General features: G+C 45.4%; 1 protein-coding gene across 2 annotated transcripts in view; it reads right to left on the bottom strand.

Annotated features, from left to right (window-relative positions):
- Nucleotides 1–7,431: 7,431 nt before the first annotated feature.
- CCDC170 (coiled-coil domain containing 170) overlaps nt 7,432–25,716 on the bottom strand; it is a 147,824-nt gene continuing 129,539 nt past the window's right edge. For both annotated transcript variants that reach the window (XM_033940004.1, XM_033940005.1), the window contains exons 11-13: nt 16,319–16,561; nt 14,100–14,336; nt 7,432–10,084 (exon numbers count right to left, since the gene is read on the bottom strand). In XM_033940004.1, coding sequence (XP_033795895.1) covers nt 9,947–10,084; nt 14,100–14,336; nt 16,319–16,561 — 618 coding nt within the window. In that variant the 3' untranslated portion in view covers nt 7,432–9,946. The remainder of the gene's footprint in view (nt 10,085–14,099; nt 14,337–16,318; nt 16,562–25,716) is intronic.

Below are 25,716 nucleotides of genomic sequence, written 5' to 3'. Positions count from 1 at the left end.
TGCAATCGGACGTTGCGTCAGAGGAAAAGCTTCCACCCACAGATGCACACGACTAAACGCAGGCTCTGACGACTTTAAAGAAGTTACTCAATCTGAAAACGCGCCGCGAAGGTAAGGGGAGGAAGGGAGATAGATAGATTCAGGTAGGTAAGAAGGAGGGGGCCGCGCGCATTCCCTCCCTTAACTGCGGGGACAAGGCCATTCACCGTTCCATGGGGCAGTGGATGGCCTTGTCCTTGTCCCCACAATGAGCACTTCCTCCTCCCCACCACTGTTTTGGCGGGTTACCCGCGGCTAGCTGTGAGTAACAGCCACCGTGTCATTCTCTAATTCAGCAATATTGCAAAAGGTGAAGTGGGGAAATATTTAAAAAGTAGTGCAAAAAAAACTCCACTTAAATGAAGCTGAGAGTCTGCTCAAATGGAAGAAAAGCCTCAGGTTTTATCGGCAGAGCACAAGCTCAACCCCCCACCTCCCCCCACATCATTGGCTAAAAACTTCCATAGAGTGACAACTCACTGTTCAGGTTTAAAATAACTGATGATTGAAATATTTTGCAATTGAAACCACTGTGAATGTTTAAAGCAGTCTGTTAAATTGCCAACGTTTCACGGCACTAAATCGTTTCTTCAGAGCTATTGTGACCTTGCTTGGATTTTCACAGAGTAAAAGTGTGGACACTTGTGAGATCGTGAGCACAACGCTGTCACTCTGTGAAAATCCAAGCACGGTCACAATAGCCCTGAAGAAACGGCTTAGTGCCGTGAAACGTTGGCAATTTAACAAACTGTTTTAAACACTCACAGTGGTTTCAGCTGCAAAATATCTCAGTCCTCAATTATTTTAAGCCTCAACAGCGAGTTGTCACTCTATGGAAGTTTTTTAGCCAATGATATCGGGGAGGGTGGGAGGGGCTCTGCCAATAAAATCTGAGGCTTTTCTTCCATTTGAGCAGACTCTCAGCTTCATTTGAGTTTTTTTGCACTACTTAATTCTCTAATTCAGACCATTGGCTGGCTAAGTCAAGCAGCCAAATCAGGTCCCTTAAATGGAGAAATTAGGTTCTTACCTGCTAATTTACTTTCTTTTAGCTTCTCCAGACCAGTAGAGGTTAACTTTACGATTGGGTATATATCTAATCATGACCAGCAGGTGGAGACTGAAAACAAAACTTTGGGACAGTATATCCTAGCCCCTCCTCTCTATTTCCCTCAGTCTGCCGAATAGCCAAGCAGAACCAAGAACTGGAAAACAACAGAGAGAAAAAACAATACTCCGAAAGGAGTAACAAATAACATACCCAAAAATGCTGTTGGAAAATGCAGAGGAGAAATTCCCGAAGGAAGAAGGTCCCCACAGCTCGCCAGCTAAGCCAGCCGAGCCACAGCCGCTGTTCTTCAATTCTCCCCGGCCCTAGAAAAATACTAGAACCCGCAGCAAAAACCAAAAACTGCCCGCGCAACAGCCCCAACAACAACAACAACAGACAGGGTGGGGACCTCTACTGGTCTGGAGAAGCTAAAAGAAAGTAAATTAGCAGGTAAGAACCTAATTTCTCCTTCTTTAGCACTCTCCAGACCAGTAGAGGTTAACTTTACGATTGGGACGTACCAAAGCAGTCCCTCTCACGGGCGGGACCCCCGAAGGGCCGATACCAGAACACGCTCACCGAACACCGCGTCCCGACGCGCCTGAACATCTACCCGATAATGCCGAACAAAAGAATGCAAGGAGGACCAAACCGCAGCCTTACAAATATCCACCGGAGGCACGAGCGACGACTCAGCCCAAGAAGCCGCCTGACCCCTAGTGGAATGAGCCTTGAGAAACTCCGGAACCGGCTTCTGACTCAGAAGATAAGCGGAAGCAATCATCTCCTTGATCCAACGCGCAATAGTAGCCTTAGAAGCGCCAGCCCCCCGACGAGGACCCGCCAGAAGCACAAAGAGATGATCGGAGCTCCGAAAATCCCGGGTCCGCTGCACATAAGCATGGAGGACCCGACCGACATCCAACTTGCGCAGCTGTCGTTGCTCAGAAGAACCCTCCCGACTACCCAAGACCGGGAGGACCACCGATTGATTGACATGAAAAGGAGAAACTACCTTCGGCAGAAAGGAAGGAACAGGCCGCAAAACAACCCGCTCCTTCGAAAACTCCAGGAAGGGAGCCCTACAAGAGAAAGCCTGTAGCTCAGACACCCGTCTAGCGGAAGTAATGGCCACCAAAAAGACCGACTTCAGCGTAAGGTCCTTCAACGAACAGCCATCCAACGGCTCGAAAGGAGGGCGCACTAGAACAGAGAGAACCAGATTGAGATCCCAAGAGGGAATCGAGGGCCTTATGGGAGGCCTGATCAACTTGGCCGCCCTAAGAAAGCGAATCACATCAGGAATGGCTGACAAACGCTGACCTGTCACCAGCCCCCGAAAAGCCGACAGGGCCGCCAGATGAACCCGAAGAGAAGACCAGGCCAGGCCCCTATCCAGGCCATCCTGCAAAAACTCTAGAATGTTAGGCAGAGAAGCGCGAAAGGAGACCACTCCCCGCGCTCGGCACCATTCCTCAAAAAAACGCCAAACCCGTACATAAGCCCGAGAGGTAGAAAGCCTCCGGGACCCCAAAAGTGTAGAGATCACCTTGTCGGAATATCCCTTCTTACTCAGGCGGCCCCTTTCAAGAGCCAAGCCGTAAGACAAAAGGGAGACGGGTCGAACATGGGAATGGGACCCTGCGTCAGAAGATCGCACTCGAGAGGCAGAGGAAGAGGATCCGCCACCAGATGCCTCACCAGATCCGCATACCACGGACGACGAGGCCAATCCGGAGCCACCAAGACCACCAGCCCCGGATGGCGAACAATGCGAAGCAGTACTCTGCCTACTAATGGCCAAGGAGGGAACACATACAACAGCCCCTCCGTTGGCCACGGTTGGACCAGAGCATCCAGACCCTCGGCCAGACCGTCCCTGCGACGACTGAAGAAGCGGGGGTACTTTGGCGTTGCCACTTGTAGCCATCAGATCCATCAGGGGCTGCCCCCAAGCACGCACTAGCAACTGAAACGCCTCGGCGCCGAGACACCACTCTCCCGGATCCAAGAAGTGACGACTGAGGAAGTCCGCCTGAACGTTTTCTACCCCGGCAATGTGAGAGGCCGAGAGGTCCAGAAGATGCGACTCCGCCCAAACCATGAGCCGAGCCGCCTCCTGCGCCACCAGAGTGCTCTTGGTGCCCCCCTGACGATTGACATAAGCCACCGCCGTGGCATTGTCCGACAGGACTCTGACCGACTTGCCCAACAAAAGGGAGTGGAAAGCCAACAGCGCTAGCCGGACCGCCCTGGTCTCCAACACGTTGATCGATCAGGAGGCCTCCTCCGTGGGCCAGGTTCCCTGAGCTGAGTGACCCAGACACTGGGCCCCCCAACCCAGGAGACTCGCATCCGTAAGGAGCACCGTCCACTGCGGAAGATCCAGACCCACCCCCTGAACTAGGTGAGGGGTCCGGAGCCACCAACGCAGACTGCAGCGCGCCAAGCCTCGCAGGGGAACCGGAACATCCATCCCGTGCCTCTGGGGAGACCACCTCCGGAGCAGAGCATACTGGAGAGGACGCATGTGGGCCCGCGCCCACCTCACCACGTCCAGGGACGCCGCCATCGACCCCAGGACCTGGAGGAAATCTCGCGCCCGAGGACACCGGGACGCCAAAAGCAGGCGAATCTGAGACTGCAATTTGCTCACCCGGGCCTCTGGGAGGAAGACCTTCCCCAAGGAGGTGTCGAACAGCACCCCGAGGTACTCCAGACGCTGAGCTGGAACCAACCGACTCTTGGAAAGGTTGACCACCCAGCCCAGCGACCGGAGAAACTCCACCACCCGAGCCGTAACCCGGGAGCTTTCCTGCAACGACTTGGCCCGAATTAACCAGTCGTCCAGGTAGGGGTGTACCAGGATGCCCTCCGACCGCAAGGCTGCCGCGACGACCACCATCACCTTGGTGAACGTCCGGGGAGCCGTGGCCAGCCCAAAGGGAAGCGCACAGAACTGATAGTGCCGACCCAAGATCGCAAAGCGCAGGAAACGCTGATGAGAGGTCCGAATAGGAACATGCAAGTAGGCCTCCGTCAGATCGAGAGAAGTGAGAAACTCCCCCGGCTGAACCGCCAGAATGACCGACCGCAGCGTTTCCATACGGAAAGAGGGAACCTTGAGAGCCCTGTTGACCCCTTTCAAATCGAGGATGGGCCGAAAAGTCCCCTCCTTCTTGGGCACCACAAAGTAAATGGAGTACCTGCCCGTGCCCCACTCCGGGGGGGGCACTGGAACTACTGCCCTGAGATCTAGCAAGCGCTGAAGGGTCTGGCGAAACGCCAGCGTCTTCCCAGGAGTCTGACACGGAGAAGCGAGGAAAAAATCCGGCAGAGAGCGGGCGAACTCCAGGGCATAACCGTCCCGCACCACCTCCAGGACCCACTGATCGGACGTGATCTCGGCCCATTTGGGAAAAAAGTCGCGCAGCCGGGCCCCCACCGGAACCAAGGGGGGCGCCGGCAAGGCGTCATTGTGCAGGACTGGAAGCGGGGGAACCGGCGGAGGGATTCCCTGCCCCCCGATGGGCCCCCCGAAAGGGCTGCATGCGCTGGAAGAACCGACCCCGGGAAAACCCCGGAGACTGGAAAGAAGCAGCCCCACGCCCAGGGCGATACTTGCGAAATTCCCGCAAACGCCCCCGGGCCGCACCACCCCGAGACGCCGGGCGGGCACGGTCCTCCGGCAAACGGGGAACTTTCGAGTCCGACAGAGTCTGAATCAACTTATCCAAGTCCTCTCCAAATAAAAACGACCCCCGAAAGGGAAATTTAGTAAGCTTAGCTTTGGACGCAGCATCCGCCGCCCAAGCGCGCAGCCACAAGACACGCCTTGCGGCCACGCCAAAAGCCATGGACTTAGCCGAGATCCGCACCAAGTCATACAGAGCATCCGAGAGGAATGAGGCAGCCATCTCAATCTTCGCTACCTCCTGATCCACCAGAGACCAGTCGTCAGACTCTCGATCCAAGACCCGCTCCGCCCACCGAAACACGGCGCGAGCGACCAGTCCCCCACAAATAGCCGCCTGGACCCCAAAGGCAGAGACTTGAAAATTTTGCTTAAGGATGGTCTCCAATTTGCGCTCCTCAGAGTCCCGCAAGGCAGAACCGCCCTCAACAGGCACGGTATGCCGCTTGGAAATAGCCGAGACCACCGCATCCACGACTGGCGAAGCTAACGTAGCCCGATCCCCTTCAGGAATGGGATACAGGCGAGCCATGCTGCGCGCCAGCCGAAACGGCGTCTCCGGCGTTTTCCACTGCTCAAGAATAATATCCCGAATATCCTGATGCATAGGAAAAGAGCGGGAAACGGAACGGATCCCTCGTAACAGAGGGTCCCCCACACGCGGAGTCTCCGGCGGCGCGTCCTCAAAACGCAAAGCCGAAGAAACCTGTTGAATAAGGTCAGGCAGCTCATCTCTCTGAAAAAGGCGCACCACGGACGCCTCGTCACTGGAGAACGGGAAACCCGACAACCCGCCGCCAGCTTCCGTCCCCTCCAGAGGGTCCTGGAATTCCTCAGAAGGGTCCAGGTCCTCCTCCAGACCGACACGTTCCTCCGACCACAAATCCTCGTCCCACGACACCCGCGGACGCTTGGACAAGAGAGGCGGCGGAGGGGACGTCACGTCAGACGAGAGAGGCAAAGCCGCAGGGAGCGCGGAGGAAACCCCACCCCCCGAGACCCCCTGGGCGCAACCGGGACCCCCAGCCGCCTGAAAATAGGCTTTGCATAATGAAAAGAAAAAATCAGGGGAAAAACCCCCCGAGGGTCCCAAGGGACTCCCTGCCACAGCAGGGGACCCAGCAGAAACCTGCCCCTGCTTAGCCAAAACAGGGGGAAGGTCACCTGAGGTGGAAGACAAAATGGAGGGGCCAGACAGAGAAGATGGCGTCTTTCCCGCCAAAACAGCTCCCTCCATAGCCTGCAGCGGCTGAGAGACCTGAATAGTCTCAGCCGCTAAAACAGGCAAGCCGGCATCAGCTGTCAAAATATCAGCTGAGAGGGAATCCTCTAAAACCCGACCGTCGGCGGCTCGGGGAATCCCTCCGTGGGCGGACGGAGAAGACCGGGCTTCTCCACCGTTCCCTGCCGACTCGCGAGGCACCATCGGCGGGGAGCTCTGGGCGCCTGCAGCCGCTGCCGACGGAGCTCCTCCACCGCACCGGCCTGAACACCGCTTGCACAGGCCGGCCGCGAGTGCCTCGCGTCTGGAGCACAATGAGCACTTTTTCCCTTTAGAAGTGCTCATTGCTCCATACGCGACCTAGCTGTAAAAAAGTGCCGGTTAGTTGAAAAAATACAGTAAAATACAGTTTTCTTAAAGGGATACAACCCTCCAGACCAGCACTACCTCAGGATTTTTTTTTTTTTTTTTACAGAACAGACTCCACAGGCTCTCGAAGCAATATGCCTTGCTTGATTTAGGGGGCAAGGCTTACTGCTGAGGCTCCTCTAAAAAAATATGGGGAGGTGGAGGAAGTGGGGGGAGGGACCCCGCTCGTGACCCGCCGGGTTTGACACCCCCGAGGTCGGACGAACCCCCAAACAGAGTCCGTCCAAGCTCCGTCCGGCTAAAAACAGGGACAATAAACCTCTAAACAAATTCCAACAGCCCTACCAAGGGAGATGGGTACAGATCACTCAACACCTGCTGGAGACTGAAAGAAGACTGAGGGAAATAGAGAGGAGGGGCTAGGATATACTGTCCCAAAGTTTTGTTTTCAGTCTCCACCTGCTGGTCATGATTAGATATATACCCAATCGTAAAGTTAACCTCTACTGGTCTGGAGAGTGCTAAAGAAAGCTGGTTTATCTTTGGCTGCTATAAACTTGGTCAGCTAGCACTGAGTTTTAGCAGCCAAAAATAGACTGGATATTCAATGCCAGTCACCAGAAATGGCCTGGCATTGAATATCTGGTCTCAGCGCCGACTGTGGGAGTTAGCTCGTCTAATGACAGTGGTCTGAATATCAGCCCTGAAATCTTTACTGTGCTCACCTGGGGAGAGCCACTATGACATCCAGACGCTGGTAGTATTGGTGTATTACAGCTTACCAAAGAGGTTGGAACAGCTGACATTCCAGCGTTATATAAAATTGAAATCTCTACTATGGTACATAGCCTGAAGGGGGAGGCACTTTGTAGCCCCTTCAGAGCCCAAGCGAAGCCTAGTAGAGCATCAGTTGACTTCTGGGGAATTACCATCCTTAGTGAGTTTGTAAACTGAGGAAACAGAAAGAGAATGAAATGCTTGCTGCTGGCTAACAGCACTCTGACACAAAGATCTTTGTTACATCTTTGTTTCAGGTATTAATAGTTTAGAGGATAATGCCTGGCTGCTAGTAAAAGCAGCTTCTCTGAGCCCAATTCCTCACTTCCTGTAGTTGAAATAACTCAACTTTCTTTAGAAGGAGTGGCTGGTTTAGAAACAGCTGGCCATGAGCTATAGACATTTCACTTAAGATTAATAAAGACTCCTTAACTATTCAAGGAATACCAAGTGTCAATGCTGAGGCTGAAAAGAAGATGGGGACATTTTTTTTTTTATTTCAAATATTCATGTGATGAGAACTTGGTCAAGACCTCCCCTACTTCTCTGAGACCTGTAATCTTCTCAGGGAAGAGAGGTAATGAATGTGGAACTGTGGCAATGATTAACAGAATGGGATCTAAATTAACTAATTGCCTCAGATGTAAGCATTTTGGGAAATTACTGTTTCTAAATTCAGCGATGTGGAGGGAGAGCTTGTTAGTATTGATAACATCTATGTATAAGATTAATTTATGGAGTCGATTCATTCTAATTTGGCCTTTATTGAAGGGGCTGACCTCCTTGGAAAATAAGATTAGAGAAATTAGAGAATATGGCTGTATAAAATCATTTGTTTTTTTAATTTTTCCACAAAGCAGTCATATTTCCCCAATAGAGTATTTTAGGGATGTTCCATGCAATTCGCTAGTATGGGAGCCAGCACTGATTGAGTATTCATGCGGCTCTGATGTTCACCTTTCCGCAGCTTGACAGCTCTAGTAGTGCATCCAACATACAGTTTATTGAATGGACATATTATAACATAAACCACAAAGGTAGAGTCATAAAACTTGCTGATAAAGGCAATGCCATTGTTGTTTGGCACCATGAGCAATATATCATTGAAGTGAACAAACATTTGGGCAATACTCAACATTATACACCTTTAATCATCAATTCCAGTGCAAAGAGTACAGTAGGCTTGACATGTGGGCTCCTTCCCTTCACCCATGAGATTTGCAGAAGGCATCATTTACATTTTTCAACTCCGCCTCCTTGTGTCATTGGGCAGTGCCTCGGCTGCTCAGTTTTTCCTTCTGTAAGAAGAGAAGGTGTTTTTTTCTGCTCTGCATCTTTTATTATTTTCAGGTTTTTATCCAGTTTTTGAGGCTTCCTGGTGCTACTTGGGTTCACAGAAATCCTGGAACAGCTCTGCCTGGAAGAAGATACAGCTTCTGGGTTTGGAGGGCTGTACCTGGAGCGGGCAACCCTTTTATAGTGAAACCTGCCTAGCCAGTCTGCACAATTTACAGCAGCTTGGGGAGGGTTCCCCTTTTAAATGGAAGTCTTGTATATATAATTATGTTAATGCATGTTTGAATATGCTTTTAAGCTATTATTTAATTTATTAATTAATTTATTTATTTATCTGTATTGATAATTATTTGTGATTTAACTGGATTTTATGTATTTATGATTTCATTATATGTGTGATTTTGGTTTGATTTCTACTTTTATTGTTTATAGCTATTACTTCTGACGCAGCCTGTTGGCAAAACATAACCACATTAGGTGTTTGTTATTAGTAAATTGGATTACTTCCATTGGGATTGATCTGCATTTTGGTTTGTTGCATATTTTGTGGCAGATCTCTGCCTCTAATTAGTGTTTCTTGTGACTTTCTTGGAAAGAAAATGCAGATTTCTTTCCACAGGAAGCAAACACTTGCTACTCTCTAACCCTGATACTGTGAAGCGAGCAGTGAGAGCTGACAAGCAACTTTATTTCTTTTATTGTGAACCCTGATCTCTTTCTCTTGAAACCATGATTGCAAAAACAGAAGAAAGAATTGGAGTGGAGAACATGAAGCCACCAGCTTACTATCTCTCTGCTTGATTCTCTGGTACTGTGGGAGATTTGCTCTTCAGTGCTTGTGGAATCTATGGGCTCCTATTACAAAGGTGCGCTAGCGTTTTGTTTTTAGCAGGCGATACAATGCCTCGCGCGCTAACCCCACGCTACACAGAAAATACTAACGCCAGCTCTATGGAGGCATTAGCGTCTAGCGCGCGTGGCATTGTAGCACACCTTTGAAAAAGGAGCCCTAAGTGTAAGTTCTGGGCAGGTTTTAGAACTGCATGTGATTTGTGGATCTACAGAGAAACACAGGGATCTGCTTTATAGGGATGTTTCAAAACCATTTGTTAAGTCGAATTTTGCCTACACTCAATTATGCCCATTCAACAGTGTTCTAAAGACAATTTTTGGTGCAAAAGCATATTTGTTGATATCCTTCCTCAAGAATCCTGGTCAGCTTACAATAGGCACATTTTTCTTTTTTTGGGAAACTCATACAACCTCGCATAAATCTATATTATATGTATATTTCATCAATACCAGAAAACACTCATAAACTATTCAATAGGACAGACACTGTAAATTGCAATAAAAGCTGGATATAACACCCTTGCAAGCCCACTTAATTATGTTTGGTTTGAGAAGAAATACTCCTTGCATTTAGAGAAGCAGCCTGGCACAATGTCTTTTCTCATTTGCTGAACCCAGCAGTAAATCTTTCACAGACATTACCAGGTTAGGCACAAGTCACCATGTGATGCTGATGGATGTGAACCAGCCTCTCAAGGCGTTTGATAATTTCATAATCCGGCAAGGCTAAAGTGTTAACACTGAGCCCAAGCATTCGAGAGACCACTTCCCGAAAGTCCACCAGCTGCAACAACAAAGTAACCAATGGTTAATGACAGTGCTTCCCTAATTAATGTACATCTAATGAAAGGGAGGGGGGGGGTCTTTGGTCAACACAACCACTGCACCTGGAGTAATAAGGAGTGGAGAGCACCTCATGGAGCCTACAAGGCTGCTGAAACTGCTCAAGGAGAAAGCTGGCAATACAGGATGTGATGAAAGTTGTGAGTAACACATTTCTACAGAACCTGCTTTGTGGGAATGGATGGACCACCTAACGTACGGACTCCTGAACAGATGTAATAATTCAACATAAATTGTAAGCAGCAAAACTGTATGCTTCAAAACACCTAAAAATGCTATTTTTGCTCAAAAGTTGATTTTAAGAGCTACACTGGCTTTTACAAAGCCGCGGTAGAGGTTTTTACCACAGGCCGATGAGGTAATTGCTCCAACGCTCCTAGAATTCCTATGGCACTCGCGCATGCGCGGTGCGGCCTAACTAGAACTTTCTAAGTTCTTAGAGTGCAATCACTCTAAAATTGTCCGTACCGGGGCTCCGTCGGTGCCGTCACCCATCAGTTAAGAATATGCTGCCTGCTTGTCATGGGATAATTTATAATTCAAGACAAACTATAAGCAATACCATGAAGAAATTGAACAAGTTGTTATTGTGCAAATTTTTCAACAATACATTGGGGGCCTCTTCTATCAAACTGCGCTAGCAGTTTTTAGCGCAGAGAATCGCGCTGAATGGCCCGCGCTGCTCCCGACACTCATAGGAACTCTATGAGCGTCGGGAGCAGCACGGGCCATTCAGCACGGCTCACCGTGCTACAAACTGCTAGTGCAGTTTGATAGAAGAGGCCCTTGATGTGTTTATCAAGGTCAACATATTTCATGTTCCTTTGTTCCTGCTGGCCAGCTAGTTGTTCAATTCTGCATTCAGACAATGCCTGTCTGCTTTTAAGTTTCACACTATTTGTGATTACTCAGAAATTCAAGCATAGAAAAAGTGGACAGGGACAGATTTTTCAAATTATGGGGAACCACAAGTACAAGGGGGCACTCGGAGAAATTGAAAGGGGACAGGTTTAGAACAAACGCTAGGAAGTTCTTTTTCACCCAGAGAGTGGTGGATACATGGAACGCGCTTCCGGAGGCTGTGGTAGGCAGGAGCACGTTGCAGGGCTTCAAAGAAGGTGTGGATAGGTTCCTAGAGGACAAAGGGATTGAGGAGTACAGATAGGAGTAGAGGTAGGTTATAGAAATAGTCAGGGACCACTGCTCAGGCAATAGGCCTGATGGGCCGCCGCGGGAACGGACCGCTGGTCGAGATGGATCTCTGGTCTGCCTCAGCGGAGGCAACTTCTTATGCTTTTATGTTTTTTATAAGAACCTCAGAACACCACTCCAGGCTCCATACAGTCATAGCCTTAAACTTAACGTGCAGGTTCAGAATAAATTTTCTTTAACTATCCAATTTTACAATTTAATTTTAAAGTGCAAAGTGCAATATAGTTCTCATTCTCTTAAAGGTTATAAGTACTTTACATTCTACAAGTAATTAGCTTTTTAATATGGTCTTAACCATCGGGAGATTCATGCGGTCAACATGTTTCGCCGGAGCTTTTTCAAGGCGTTATCCTGATTTTGCTTTAACCCCCCAGCTTAAGAGACCATTTCCTTCTCATATTTGCACATTGCTTATTTAACATATTTTTTATATGATTTTTTTAAGTATATCTGTTTCACACATAGGCATGGTTTATTTATATTAAATCATAAATTAACATACATTTTTATCATTATATTTGTTTTGATTTATATTTATTTCTGTTCTGCCCAACAGTTTGTTGCTTCTGCTGCAACCTCTGGGTGAAATGTGGCCATATCAGACACAGTTGATTTTATTAAATTCTTTCATTTTTTTCCTTGATCTATTGGTCTGCTATTTATCTTTCTGTTAAAATTCTAGACTACGGTCATTTATGCATGCAACTGCAACATTTAGATAATGAGATTTACACCAACCATTGATACGGCATAATCAGCTACACAAAAATGTTGGTGTGTAAATGCCAACACATGCTAGTATTCTATAATAGCAATTATGTGTGAAAGTGCTGATATAGAATCTGCATTTAGCGCAAAGCATCCTAGCAGCTAAATTTTATCAATCTTCAGAATTATGTAAACTGGAAATTTAACTTGAAATCTCAAATAGCAGTTTCCTATCAGATTTGCCAAAACAAAGCAAGCAGAATGGGATGAATTATTAAGAAAGTGATAGAGAATAATACAAAGAATATTATAAGACCTCTGTATTGTTCCAGTGTGCAGCCACACTAGAGGCCAACTTAATTTTGGTTTCGGCACTGAAACAGGACCAAAATCTGGGTTTGGGTTTTAGCCAAAAATATCTGTATATTTTCAGCTGAAACCCAAAAGTTTATTACCTCCATCCCCACCCCACCCCCAAGATCACCTTAGGAAGGCCCGGTGATCTAGTGGCATATTTAGGGGCAGGAATGAACCCCACTTGTTCGTGCCTTATACCCAGATTTTCCGTTATACTGGCTATTGAAACTTCCCATGGGAGCCTTGCAAAACTGTTACAGGAGGTCCTGGTAGTCATTTTGCAAATGGGACCAGCATGGACAGGAGCAAGTCTCTTTGCTGGTTCCAGTCACAAAATGGCTGCCAGGCAGCTATTGCAATGGAGCAACAGCACAAGGCAGGAATGAGTGGGGTTTGTTCCTGCCCCTGAAGACAGCATTAGACCACCAGGCCTTCCTAAGGTATGCCCAGGGATGCCTATGAGTGGGATGGAGAAGAAGTGATCGCATAGGGGGAAGGAGCAGAGAGGATGGCTACTGCGGGGGGGGGGGGGCAGATTGGGAGGGGGACTTTTTTTAAAATTAGAAGTGAGGGAGGAAATGGAGGAAGGTTGGAGGGTTGGATGCAGATTCAGTTTTGGCACAAACCGTAGATCCAGGGTTCAGTCGGCCTTTAGACCTCACCTTGAGTTTTGTGTTCAATTCTGGTCACCGTATCTCACAAAAGATAGAGAGGAATTAAAAAGGTTCACAGAAGGGCAACCAAAATAATTAAGGAAATGGAACTCCTCTTATATGAAGAAAGACTTAGGGGACAGTCCATTAAATTACATGATAATACTTTTAAAAGAAATAGGAGAAAATATTTTTTCACTTAACAAATAGTTAAGCTCTGGAACTCATTGTCAGAGGATTTGGTAACAGCAGTTAGCGCATTTCGGTTTAAAAAAGTTTGGACAAATTCCTTGAGGAAAAGTCCATAATCTGCTATTAAGACAGACATAGAGAAAACTACAGCTATCCCTGGGAATGGTAGCATGGAATCTTGCTTAACTTGTGACCTGGCTTGGAAAGAGAAAGTACGACCATGTTTCCCATTGCTGAGAAAACTCCATTGGCTTCCGATCCATCACAGGATACAGTTCAAGTGTGCCTGTGTGGTTTTCAAACTCCTTTATGGAATATTTGACTCTTTGATTCCCCTTTAGTGGGAATTCCTTTAGATCCTGCTATTTAAGAATTACAACAATTCACAAATTAGCATTTCCTTCTCTGAAAGGTATTAAATGCACTGGGAAGCTTAGTAAATCTTTTACATTTAAATTGGTGAGAATTTGGAATGGACTTCCAGATTCTCTAAGACTGGTAGATCAAGTATATCAATTTCAAAAAAGTTTAAAAACCTGGTTGTTTTCACAATAGTTAACTTGATTTTAGCTGTCGAATAGTAATTTTAAGCAATTCAACATACTTTTTTTTTCTAACTTTTTCCATCCATCTAATCTAACAATTTCTGTTTTTATCCCACAGTTTTTACTTGTTATGTTTCATTTTTTAACAATCTGTAAACCGAGTCGAGCTCCTTAGGGAGTAGATTTGGTATATAAAATGAAGATTAGATTAGATTAGACTATTGGAAGTAAAATACTAGGCTAGATGGACCATCAGTTTGACCCAACATGGCTATTCTTATGTTCTTACCTGTTGCTCTCTCTTCACAACCTCTTCTAAGGATTTCTTAAGTGTGTTCAGCTCACTCGTGAGTGCTTCCAGCAGGCTCTTAGTCCTCTCTTTTTCCTTCCTGGCCTCCTCCTCAGTACAGTCTAACTCGGACTTGACAGAGACCAGCTTCTTCTGTGCCTTCTCTTTCACCTTCTCCACTCTTTCCAGGGATTTGCTTAATTCTTCTATAGCTTTGTTCTGCTCCAAAGTTTTGATCTGTGATATCACCAGGACAAGAGGTATAGGCAAGTTTTTAATTTCCATATTAACAGGTGCTGTAAATATGAAAATGGTAAGAATTGTGAGCTGCAAACATTTGTCAAACAATAAAATATCAGACTGAATAAAGTGAATGACTTTCTACAATATTCCACTCATATAGCTTGCTAGATACTACTTTTACTGTCAGAAAACAAACTAGGTTGTATTTTGCTATAAAATTATTTCACCTCCTCTTTCACTAACACAGCATTAACTGCAGAATAAACTTAGGGCTCCTTTTACTAAGCTGTGTTAGGGCTTTAACACGTGGAATAGCATGCACTACATTGCCACGTGCGCTAGACCTTAACGCTAGCATTGAGTTGGCGTTAGTTCTAGCCGCGTAGCGCACGGTAATTTCCTGCGTGCGCTAAAAACGCTAGCGCACCTTAGTAAAAGGAGCCCTATGTCAGCTTAGCAAAGTCAAACATTCAGCCAAGTTGAAAAGCTTCCTAGGAGTTTTGTAGCATTTCAAGAGAAAGCTAAGTACCACTGTAAAAGAGAAAATAATGTTTAAATTAAAATAAAGAGGATATTTTTCACAGTTCAATGCTTCCCATGTACAGTATTAGGATCGCTTTGCCCCTCCTTAGCAATGCTTCTGTCTACTTTCAAGCTGTCATTGAGCTGGGCGCTGCTGGACAGATACAATATGGGAAAAAGAACAACTGAGTATAGATTAAAAAAACCTTCAGATTACAAAATACAGGAAGTTTTAATTCAAAACTGCACTATTTGGGAGTAATTCTGTAACCGGGCACCCTCTATGAGGGCAATTCTAATGCAACTATTTATTTATACAGAACTTTTTTATGATATATTGAAGCAAACAATACTTAAGTTGATACAGAAAACAAGGGAGATAATGCAATCCACCATGAATCCTTAATTGGAAACTCAGCGGACTATAAGACATAGAATAATAGAATAGATTAATATATTGAACAAATTAAAACTAAGAAAATAACAGAATCAATAATTTAAAGCCAAAAACTAATCTCTTACTCTTTTTAGCCCCCAATAAATAAGATGACTCCAGTAAATTGAAAGGAATAAACAAAGGAAAAGGAGATAAAGAAGAAAAACCTTCTAATAAGGAGGGGGCAGTGGTGTAGTAAGGGGGAGGGTCTACCCCAGGCACCATCTTGGCAGAGGTGTCCTCCTCTCCACACACACACACACCCCACACTCCTTCCCAACCCCCTTGCCATACATATGCGCCCCATCCCTTCTCCCATACCTCTTTAATTTTCCCGGCGTGAGCAGCATCACGAACTTGCTGCCCGCATCAGTGTTGGCTCTCTCTCTCTGACATCACTTCCGGGTTCCGCGCCTAGGAAGTGACGTCAGAGGGAAAGCCGACATCGACGTGGGTAGCAAGTTCGTGATGCTGCTCACACTGGGAAAATTAACATCACTCAGAGGGTCAGCCTCTTGAAGTTTTTTTTTCTTTTAACAAATGTTGGTGCCGTTTTGTGCAGCAGTTCTAATCTTAAGACATATGAGCAGCAGATATGCAGACAATGAGACTGTAGAACTAGTTGGAAAAGTTCAAAATGTTCTTACATACTACACCAGTGGTTCCCAACCCTGTCCTGGAGGCCCACCAGGCCAATCGGGTTTTCAGGCTAGCCCTAATGAATATGCATGGAGCAGATTTGCATGCCTATCACTTCCATTATATGCAAATCTCTCTCATCACTACACTATTGCACCGACATGAACCTGAAGAAGTTCAACTTATTATCAATACACCAGCATTGAAAAACACTACAAAATCCCAGCTAATGCATGCTTTCCACTTCCTCCCATTGTTCATTTTGGTCAGGTTCCGTACATCTGTAAGTCTATTGGTTGCCATTTGTACCTATGCTATAGCTCATTTGTAACCTGCTAGTTTCTGGTTCACTGCAAAGGGCAATGTGCCTATTACTTACCTTGAGCTCACTGGTGTCGGACAGCTTGGCTCTGAGCTCGGTAGTCGATTCTTGTGCAGCGCTCAGCTCCCTCTGCAGTCTCTCCACTCTCTTCTGCAGTCTCCTGACCATCAGGTTGGCATCATCTCTCTCCACAGCCAGAGCTGTGCGCACCTGCTTCTCTTCCTCTAGCTGGGCAATCTTCTTCCGCAGAAGGCTCATGTGCAGTTCTTTGCTCTCCAGTTTCTCTTTCTGACTCTTTAACTAGTTTTATTGTTTAGAAAAGAGAATGTTGATGTTTTGTTTTCGCATTTTACTTCCTTTAATAAAGGTATACACAAATCTTAGTGCTCATCTTGCTCTGCCCATAAATCATATAGACTTAGTACCTGAGTGCAGCCATCACAACTCCACAGCATCATAAGATTTTCATCCATTTTTTATTTTTCTTAATGCCCACTCTTTCATAGTGAATATTTAAAGTGGAAGTACATAAATTCTATCATATGCTGCTATTATATATGGCATTCCGTTACATGTTGCATAATCATGAAACAGGTACAGATAATAATGATAAGAAATATAGTAACATAGTAGATGACGGCAGATAAAGACCCGAATGGTCCATCCAGCCTGTCCAACTTGATTCAATTTAAATTTTTTAATTTTTTTCTTCTTAGCTATATCTGGGCAAGAATCCAAAGCTCTACCCGGTACTGTGCTTGGGTTCCAACTGCTGAAATCTCAGTCAAAACCTACTCCAGCCCATCTACACCCTCCCAGCCATTGAAACCCTCTCCAGCCCATCCTCCCCCAAATCTATTTAAAGTCTTGTGGATTTTCAGTGGCAGAACCATATAAGTGCCACTGCTAGAAATCTACCTATGCCTTTAAAAAGGCAATTCTATAAACTAGGTGCTAACAGTTACATGTGCATTATGCACATACTGGAGGAGTGGCCTAGTGGTTACAGGAGTTACCTCAGCACCCTGAGGTTGCGAGTTCAATTCCCACTGCATCTCCTTGTGGATCTGGGCAAGTCACTTAACACTTTTTTGCCTCAAGTACAAAATAAACACCTGTCAAAATTTGTAAACCATTTTGATTGTAGCCACACAGAAAAAGCAGTATATCAAGTCTCATCCCCTTTACTTTTTAATCAAAATGATTCAACTGGCCACTAACCAATTAGATCATTTGTTTGGGGCTGCTATTTTTCAGCAGGCAGGTTATTGCCACTCAAAATGAGCAGTTAGCCCCTAAGTGAAAAATGACTATTTTAGGGGTGTCACAGGTGCAGAGTCAGCACTTGGCAATCAGCATCAATGGCAATCAGCATCAATGGTATTTAAGAAAGTCCTATAGCCCACAGCTGCTTAAATTCTGAATATTGACTTAACTCTGCATTTTCTGGCTCCATATAAACCAGATAGTCAATGCAAAAGCCTGAACATGGCCTGGCACTGAATATCCAGTTGGCCGAATATCTCTACCTTATAAATGATTAGAATATGTGGAGGGACATTTTCGATATGTCTAAAGGAAGATTAGGTACTTACCTCGATAATCTTCCTTATGTTAACACAGCATACGAGTCATTACAGTAGATGAATATGCCATACTTGTGAGTTGGTTGCAGGAGGGTGAAATTTACTTTTTAAGCTTTGCCTCCTTCTCCAGTGCTGTTGAGCCCCCTTCAGTTAATCCCAAAGCAATCGAACAGCACTAAAACATTAAAAAAACAAGAGGGAGGGGGTACAGGGAATGTTCCCACAAATACAGTTCTGTTCTGCTCTGTTAGAAGTATCAAATAAGGTTAAATAACATCTGAACTAACTTAGGGTGAAAGACTCAAACACCACCCATCAAAAATTCAACATGCATTAACCTCATGAAGCTCAGAGTGATTTTCCCCTTGAAGCACTCTCCATTCTACCTTTTTTTTTTTTTTTTAAACTGAAAGCATGAAATCTTCAGTGGTGGACACTGAACTCTGATCCAGGGAATATGCAAGTAAATCCTACACTGATAGGGCAGGTTGTCAGGACTCATATACTTTGTTAACAGAAATAAGATTATCAAAGTAACTACATAATCTTCCCCTCTGTTACACAAAGCAAACGAGTCCTGACAGTAGGTGATGCATCAAAGCAGTCTCCCCCCTCCCTCTTGTAGCTGCCCTACAAATTTCTTCAGGAGAATTTGCCCACATCTCTGTCCATGAAGACACTACACTTATGGTAGAGTGCGCTCTCACAAAGATCGGAGACTGTTTTCAAAAGCCAATGTATATCAAAGATTTAATGATGAGCTCATGATCAGTAAAGCTCACTTAAGAGACAACAAAACAAGAGCTGGCAGGAAAACTGCATTTCATTAAGGTTCTCTCACTGGGAGTCCATAATTGCTCATAATTTATAAACAACAAAAATAATGCTTAAAACAAAATAACCATTTCTTTGATACCTTGTCTCTAATCAGTTATGACAGCAACGCTTCTACATGGGAGTGCAAAGGACCCTGGGCTAAAATAGCCCGACTTGTGGTAAAATAACACAGCTTAATGTTATTTGCATATTGATAACTACCCCCTCAAAATGAAGTTTAGTAAAAGGGCCCCTTATGTGCGATTTTGGACAGAAATATACCAAAATAAATCTCTGAAGGAACTTTATTTTTCCAGGAACAAAAAAAAAAATCAAAGGAAACATTGATTAAGGCAACAGATCCCATGTGTAAAAGGTACCTGAGGAGTATGTACCAGTACCAGCAGTGTGATCATTACTTCATCAGGAAAATGGGAAATAAAAAAATGATGACAACTAGTGCTGCCCGATTCACGATTCGAATCGATTCACCAATTCACTTTGGGTGAATCGATTTGTAATTTTAAAAAATCGGCATCGCCAATTCGGGGCCCAACCCTCCTTCCCATGCCACTAACCTAAAGCTGCTCTTGGACAGTTTCTGTCTCTGTTCCAGCGCTATTAGTAGTAGTAGTAGTAGAGACGCGGCAAAATCTGCACCAACCATCCCTCCCCCTCACCAGAAGCAGATGCCTGCCGACGGGAAGTCGGGGAAGGCTCAGATCTGCTCACGGACAAACTTCAGCTTCTGCTCCAAACTCCTTCCCCTCATGTCTGCGCATGAGGAAACGCCTGCACTGCCGCGAAGGAAGCTAGAGCCCAGGGCTGCAAGCACGTGGAGAAGGGGCGAATGTAGGCTTTAGCATAGCCGCAACATCAAAGCTAATAGGCTGAAGAGCAGAGAGGAGGGATGTCTAAAACCGAGCCGACAGGACTGGTTTACAATCTTCCCCCTGCAGCTGGGTAACTTGGAAGCTCTGATACTTTCTTATTACATGCCATAAAGACATAGGTTTTGCCATACTGGGACAGACTGTAGGTCCCTCAAGCCCAGTATTCTGTTGCCAATAATGGCCAACCCAGGTTACAAGTACCTGGCAACATAGGCACCAGCTCTGTGGGTGCATGAGCACCCCCAATAATTTGGGGACCTCACATGACCAGGGCTAATGTGCGGTCCATCCAGGCATCTCTTCCCCTTCTGTCCCTCTACATCCCTTCCCAGACTTGTTTGGAGAGGCCCCAGCGGGGCAGCCATTCTCACAAGCTGCAGGCACTGCCCCGAAGCTTTCCTCTACTGTGATCTACCCAGGCAGAAATAGGAAATTGAGTCAGGGAGAGGGTGGATCACAGCAGAGGGAAAGCTTCAGGGCAGCGCTGGCAGCTTGTGAGAATGACTACCATGCTGGGGCCCCTCTGAACAAGAAGAGTGAAAAGAGACCAGGAAAGTGAGGGGAACAGAGGGAGAGGGATAGAAGGGGAAGAGATGCCCGGACTGTGGGGCCCCCTGGAGATGTTTTAAGCTAGCCTGAGGGGGGGATAGAGATACTGGATAGGAGGGTAGTTGGGAAGAGAAAGGGAGAACTCATAGACCCTGGGGTGGTGGGGAAGGAGGGAGAGATGCTGGATGAAAAGGTAGTTGAGAAAAGGAGAGATGGTGGATCTGGGGATGGTGGGGTCCATCCCTGCAGCTGCGTGAATGAAGATGAAAAAAGGGAAGATGCCAGACCTCCGGGGGAGGGAAAGGAAACAGAAGGGGAGGACAGAGATGGAAGATGGATGGTTAGCACGGAGAAAGAAGAAAGGAGACCCTAGCAAGCAAGTTATCAGAAGACAACCAGAGCCTGGGACCAATATGATTTGAATAATGACCAGACAGCAAAAGGTAGAAAAAATAATTTTATTTTCTGTTATATGATTACAACATGTCAGATTTGAAATATGCATCCTGCCAGAGTTGGTGTTAGACCGCGAACGTGAGCTAGGATTTAACAGAGAGAGGAAAAGTCTTTTTTGTTTGTTTATTTTGTTTACACCACAGCACCAGTGTGGGTAGGAGAGGGCAAAGGGGGTGAAAAGTCTATAAAAGGGGTGAAGAGGCTATAAAATAAACCCACCAGGATGTTTGAACAAAACACCCAATTGGGCAGGAAAATCGAATCGAATCGAAAATTAGATTCAATAGGCTGAATCGAATCGAAATTTTTTTCCTGAATTGGGCAGCACTAATGACAACAGTAGAGTAAGGCTGATGACATAGAGGCAGTGAGCAATAAGGAGGGAAATTGAAGAATCAGTTGTGCATGAGAAAACAATATGAAAATAAAGAGAAAGGAAGATGAGAGGTGATACAGCATATCTACCTTCCACTGCGTAATGCTTCACAAGTTCAAAAACCTTATTAAGCACTCTGGATTAACAGGAATTTTTTTTTACTTTTGAGTTTATATCACTGAAAGTCTGTAATCTGCTCTTTCCCTCTGGGAACTCCTGGAAGCTGCCTCCTTCTCCCACAAACAGAGGATCTACTTCTGTAAGTAGAATTTCACATATAATACCAAAACTGAAATTAAGCAATTAGGGGGCAATTCTATAACTGGGCACCCCAATTATGCAAGTTGTAAGCCTATTCTATAAAACAGCACTTATGAAAGTAAGGTATGTGCCATTGAGTATCCACGGTTAGCCCCGGACAAGAGATTTAAATGGTCAGGAGCCTCTCTTGGCTACTTCAATTACTTTCCATACTGACCTTTAAATGTATACCTTATTACATTAGAGATTTCTATTCCGCCATTACCTTGCGGTTCAAGGCAGATTACAAAAGAGATAAAAAAAAAGGGAGGGTTACAATGGAAGAACATTTGTCCTTTCTAGAGAGATAAAGAGTAGGTTATGTAGTTTCTGTGTGGCGGGAAGAGGGAGGGGGTAGGACGGTATGTTTGAAGTTATGGCTGTTTCAGGAATTTCTTGAAGAGTATAGTTTTTATTTCTTTTCTGAACGTCTTGTAGTCTGGTGTCGTTATCAGTAGATTGGAGATTTGGTTATCTAGTTTAGCTGCTTGAGCGGCCAGGAGGCCATCGTATAGTTTTTTCTGTTTTATTCTTTGATCGAGAGGTGTGTGAATAGGGTGTGTGTTTTTCTATGTCTGATTGAGGTGATTTGGATGAGGCGGTTGTTCAGGTAGGTTGGGCTGTCTCCGTTTAAGGCTTTAAATAACATACAGTAGAATAGCGGCTGAATAACTCTGCTAGTCAGATAATCTCACCACCCTCCTTCTGTGTCTTTCCTATATGGCTAGTACTGGGCAGTTAAGACTGATTTCTGGTGCAGTTCTGTCCATTTAGGGGCCAAAAATCAATAACTTCAGAAGTTGCATGCTAACAAGACCCTCAGTATTGGCCAGATGTTACATTTGCCAAACACCGCACAGTACACAAAAGGCACTCCATCCTTAAAAATAATGCAATAAATGTGCTATACTGCTATTATCCGTGTCGGGTCCTGGTTCACCAACAAACTGTTTTATGACTATATTTATATTTGTTCATTAAAGACTTGGGGGCTTATAATCGAAAGAGAAAAAAGTCCAAAAAGCAGCCTAAGTTGGCACTTGGACGGTCATAAACGAAAGACATCCAAGTGCTGATAATCAAACCGGGTTTTGGATGTATTTCTAAATAAGAACATAAGAACATAAGAAATGCCTTCACCGGATCAGACCCTAGGTCCATCTAGTCCAGCGACCCGCACACGCGGAGGCCAAGCTAGGTGTTCTCCACTGGACACCTTGTTCACCCGTGTCCCTCAATGTGATTTGCATGAAGATATGCATCCAACTTGCCCTTGAATCCCAGAATGGTGGTCTCTGTCACAACCTCCTCTGGGAGAGCATTCCAGGCGTCCACCACTCTCTGTGTGAAGCAGAACTTCCGGATATTAGTCCTGAGTCTGCCTCCCCTAAGTTTTAGTCCATGACCTCTTGTTCGAGTCACTGTTGACAATGTGAATAATGAAGATTCTTGCTCCATTTTGTCGAAACCTTTTAGTATTTTAAAAGTCTCTATCACATCCCCTCGCAGCCTTCTCTTCTGGAGGGTAAACAATCCCAGTTTTTCGAGGCGTTCTTCGTAACTCAAATTCTTCATACCTTCTATTAGTTTTGTGGCTCGTCTCTGCACCCTCTCTAGTAGGGTTATATCCTTCTTTAGGTAGGGAGACCAGTGTTGGACACAGTATTCCAAGTGTGGTCTGACTATTGCTCTATAAAGCGGCATTATGACATCCGCCGATCTACTCATGATGCCCTTCTTTATCATACCCAACATCCTGTTTGCTTTCTTTGCCGCCGCTGAGCACTGAGCCGACGGCTTCAGGGTCCTGTCTATCAGTACCCCCAGGTCCCTTTCTTGTTCGCTCTTGCCCAATGTTACACCTAACATTTTATATTCTTGTTCTTTGTTCTGCCTGCCCAAGTGTATCACTTTGCATTTTTCTATATTAAATTTCATCTGCCACTTTTCCTCCCATTTCTCCAGTTGGTTCAAATCTCTTTGAAGTGCGTCTCTGTCTATTTGCGACCCAACTGCCCGACATAGTTTTGTGTCATCTGCAAACTTGATTATGTTACTTGTTGTTTCCTCTTCTAGGTCATTTATGTAGATATTGAACAAGATGGGCCCAAGAACCGATCCCTGGGGCATGCCGCTCGTCACCTTTTCCCAGTCCGAGAACTTCCCATTTATGCTCACCCTCTGCAATCTGTTCTCCAGCCATTTGCCTATCCATCTTAGTATATCCCCATTTATTCCATGTCTTTGTAGTTTCCTCATGAGCCTTGCGTGTGGTACCTTGTCGAATGCTTTCTGGAAGTCCAAGTATACGATATCCACCGGTTCTCCACTATCAATATGTTGGTTCACCTTCTCAAAAAATTGAAGCAAATTTGTCAAACATGTCTTCCCCTTCCTGAAACCATGTTGACCAGCTCTCATCAGGTCATGATTATCCAGGTGCTGCACTATGCTATCTTTGATTAGTGCTTCAACCACAGGTCTGTAGTTTCCTGGTTCTCCCCTTGATCCCTTTTTGAAGATTGGGATGACATTTGCTATCCTCCAGTTGTCTGGTATTTGTCCGGTTCTAATTGACAAGTTGGCTAGGGATTGTAACAGTTCTCCGATTTCTACCTTAAGCTCCTTTAGCACTCTCGAGTGAATTCCATCCGGTCCAGGGGATTTATCGCTTTTTAGTTTATCGATCTGATAGTATATCATGTCCAAATCCACATTCACTGTGGTGAGGCTTTCCTCAATTTCTCCCTTGAATACTCTCCCTGGTTCAGGTATTGTTGCAGTGTTCTCTTTGGTAAAGACAGACGCAAAGAATGAATTTAGACTATCTGCAATCTGTTTGTCTTCCTTGATGTACCCTTTCTTTCCTAGGTCGTCGAGAGGGCCCACTGCCTCTTGTGCTGGTTTTTTTTCCTTTTATATATCTAAAAAAGGGCTTGAAGTTCTTGGCTTCCTGCGCAATCTTTTCCTCATAGACCTTTTTGGCCTCTCTTACCGCCTTGTGACATTTCTTCTGGTCAACCTTGTGAATGTTCCAGACCTCAGTTGTTTGTTCCTGTTTCCATTTTATAAACGAGTTCCTCTTTTCCCTTATCGCATCTTTCACCTTCTTAGTTAGCCAAGCTGGTTCTCCTTTGTTCTTATTTTTCCTTCCTTTGGATATCTGCGGGATGTAGAGATTCTGTGCTTCAATGATGGTATTTTTTAATAGGGACCATGCTTGCTCGACCGTTTTGAGTTTATCCATCCTTTTCTTGAGCCACTTTTTTACCATGGCTCTCATGTTGTCATATTTCCCTTTTCTGAAGTTAAAGGTTGTGGTTTGAGTCTTGGTTCGTTTCCCCTTCCCGATGCCTATTATAAAGTTGATCATGCTGTGATCGCTCGTCCCCAGCGGGACTGTGACTTCTACTTCAGATGTCCTTCCAGTTATGCCATTCAGGACCAAATCCAAAGTTGCGGTTCCTCTTGTCGGTTCTTCTACCATTTGTTCTAGGAAACAGTCCCCTACTGTTTCCAGGAATTTTGTTTCCTTGCCGCAGTTTGAGGTTCCAAGGTTCTAGTTTATTCCTGGAAAGTTAAAGTCTCCCATGATCGTTACGTTACCCATTTTACATCTATGGTTGATTTCCTCAATCATTTCAGCATCTGTTTCCTCCGTCTGTCCTGGGGGGGGCGATAAGAGTCCAATTTTTGTGTCTGCTTCGTATTGTCTGAGAATCTTAATCCAGAGGGATTCCAGTTTTTCTTTTTCTTCTGTCTTTCCTTCTCTGATAGACTCTACTCCTTCATGGACATAGAGAGCAATACCTCCCCCTTTTTGACCTATTCTATCTCTTCTATATAGTTTGTAGCCCTGCAGTACTGTGTCCCATTCATTTTCCTCGTTCCACCATGTTTCTGTAATTCCAATGATATCTAATTCTTCTCGCTTTGCTAGTGCTTCCAGTTCTCCCATTTTGTTTCTCAAGCTTCTGGCATTCGTGTACATACACTTGAGCTCCTTTCGTGCTACTTTCTTGGACTTTTTAAGATTCGCATCCCTATTTTCATCAATTTGCTCCCTTTTTGGATCTATTTGGGCTCTTTTTCTGCCAGTTTTGATTTCAACATGCTCCTCCCCTTTATTTGAGCAGTCGCTTATAGTTCCTTCTTTGGAGTCACCTGATGCCCGGGCCATCGACTGGTTGTCGACTGTCGGCTCTCCCCTTATTCTTAGTTTAAAGCCTTCTCAATGGACTTCTTTATGTTTTCAGCCAATACTCTTGCTCCTTGCGTGGTGAGGTGTAGGCCATCCTTTCTATAGTATCTGCTTCTTCCCCAGAATGCTGTCCAGTTTCGCACGAAGTCAAAACTGGACAGCATTCTGGGGAAGAAGCAGATACTATAGAAGGCCATCAGGTGACCTAGGCCTTCATAGTGCCGCTGAACGACCATAACTAAACGGGGCGTTTCAGGAGGAGTGTCGAGGGCGGGATT

Source organism: Geotrypetes seraphini, chromosome 3, assembly GCF_902459505.1.
Source record: "Geotrypetes seraphini chromosome 3, aGeoSer1.1, whole genome shotgun sequence".
Taxonomy (NCBI): domain Eukaryota; kingdom Metazoa; phylum Chordata; class Amphibia; order Gymnophiona; family Dermophiidae; genus Geotrypetes; species Geotrypetes seraphini.
The sequence above is the reverse complement of the archived record's forward strand: the minus strand, read 5'-3'. Positions and strand labels throughout refer to the sequence as shown.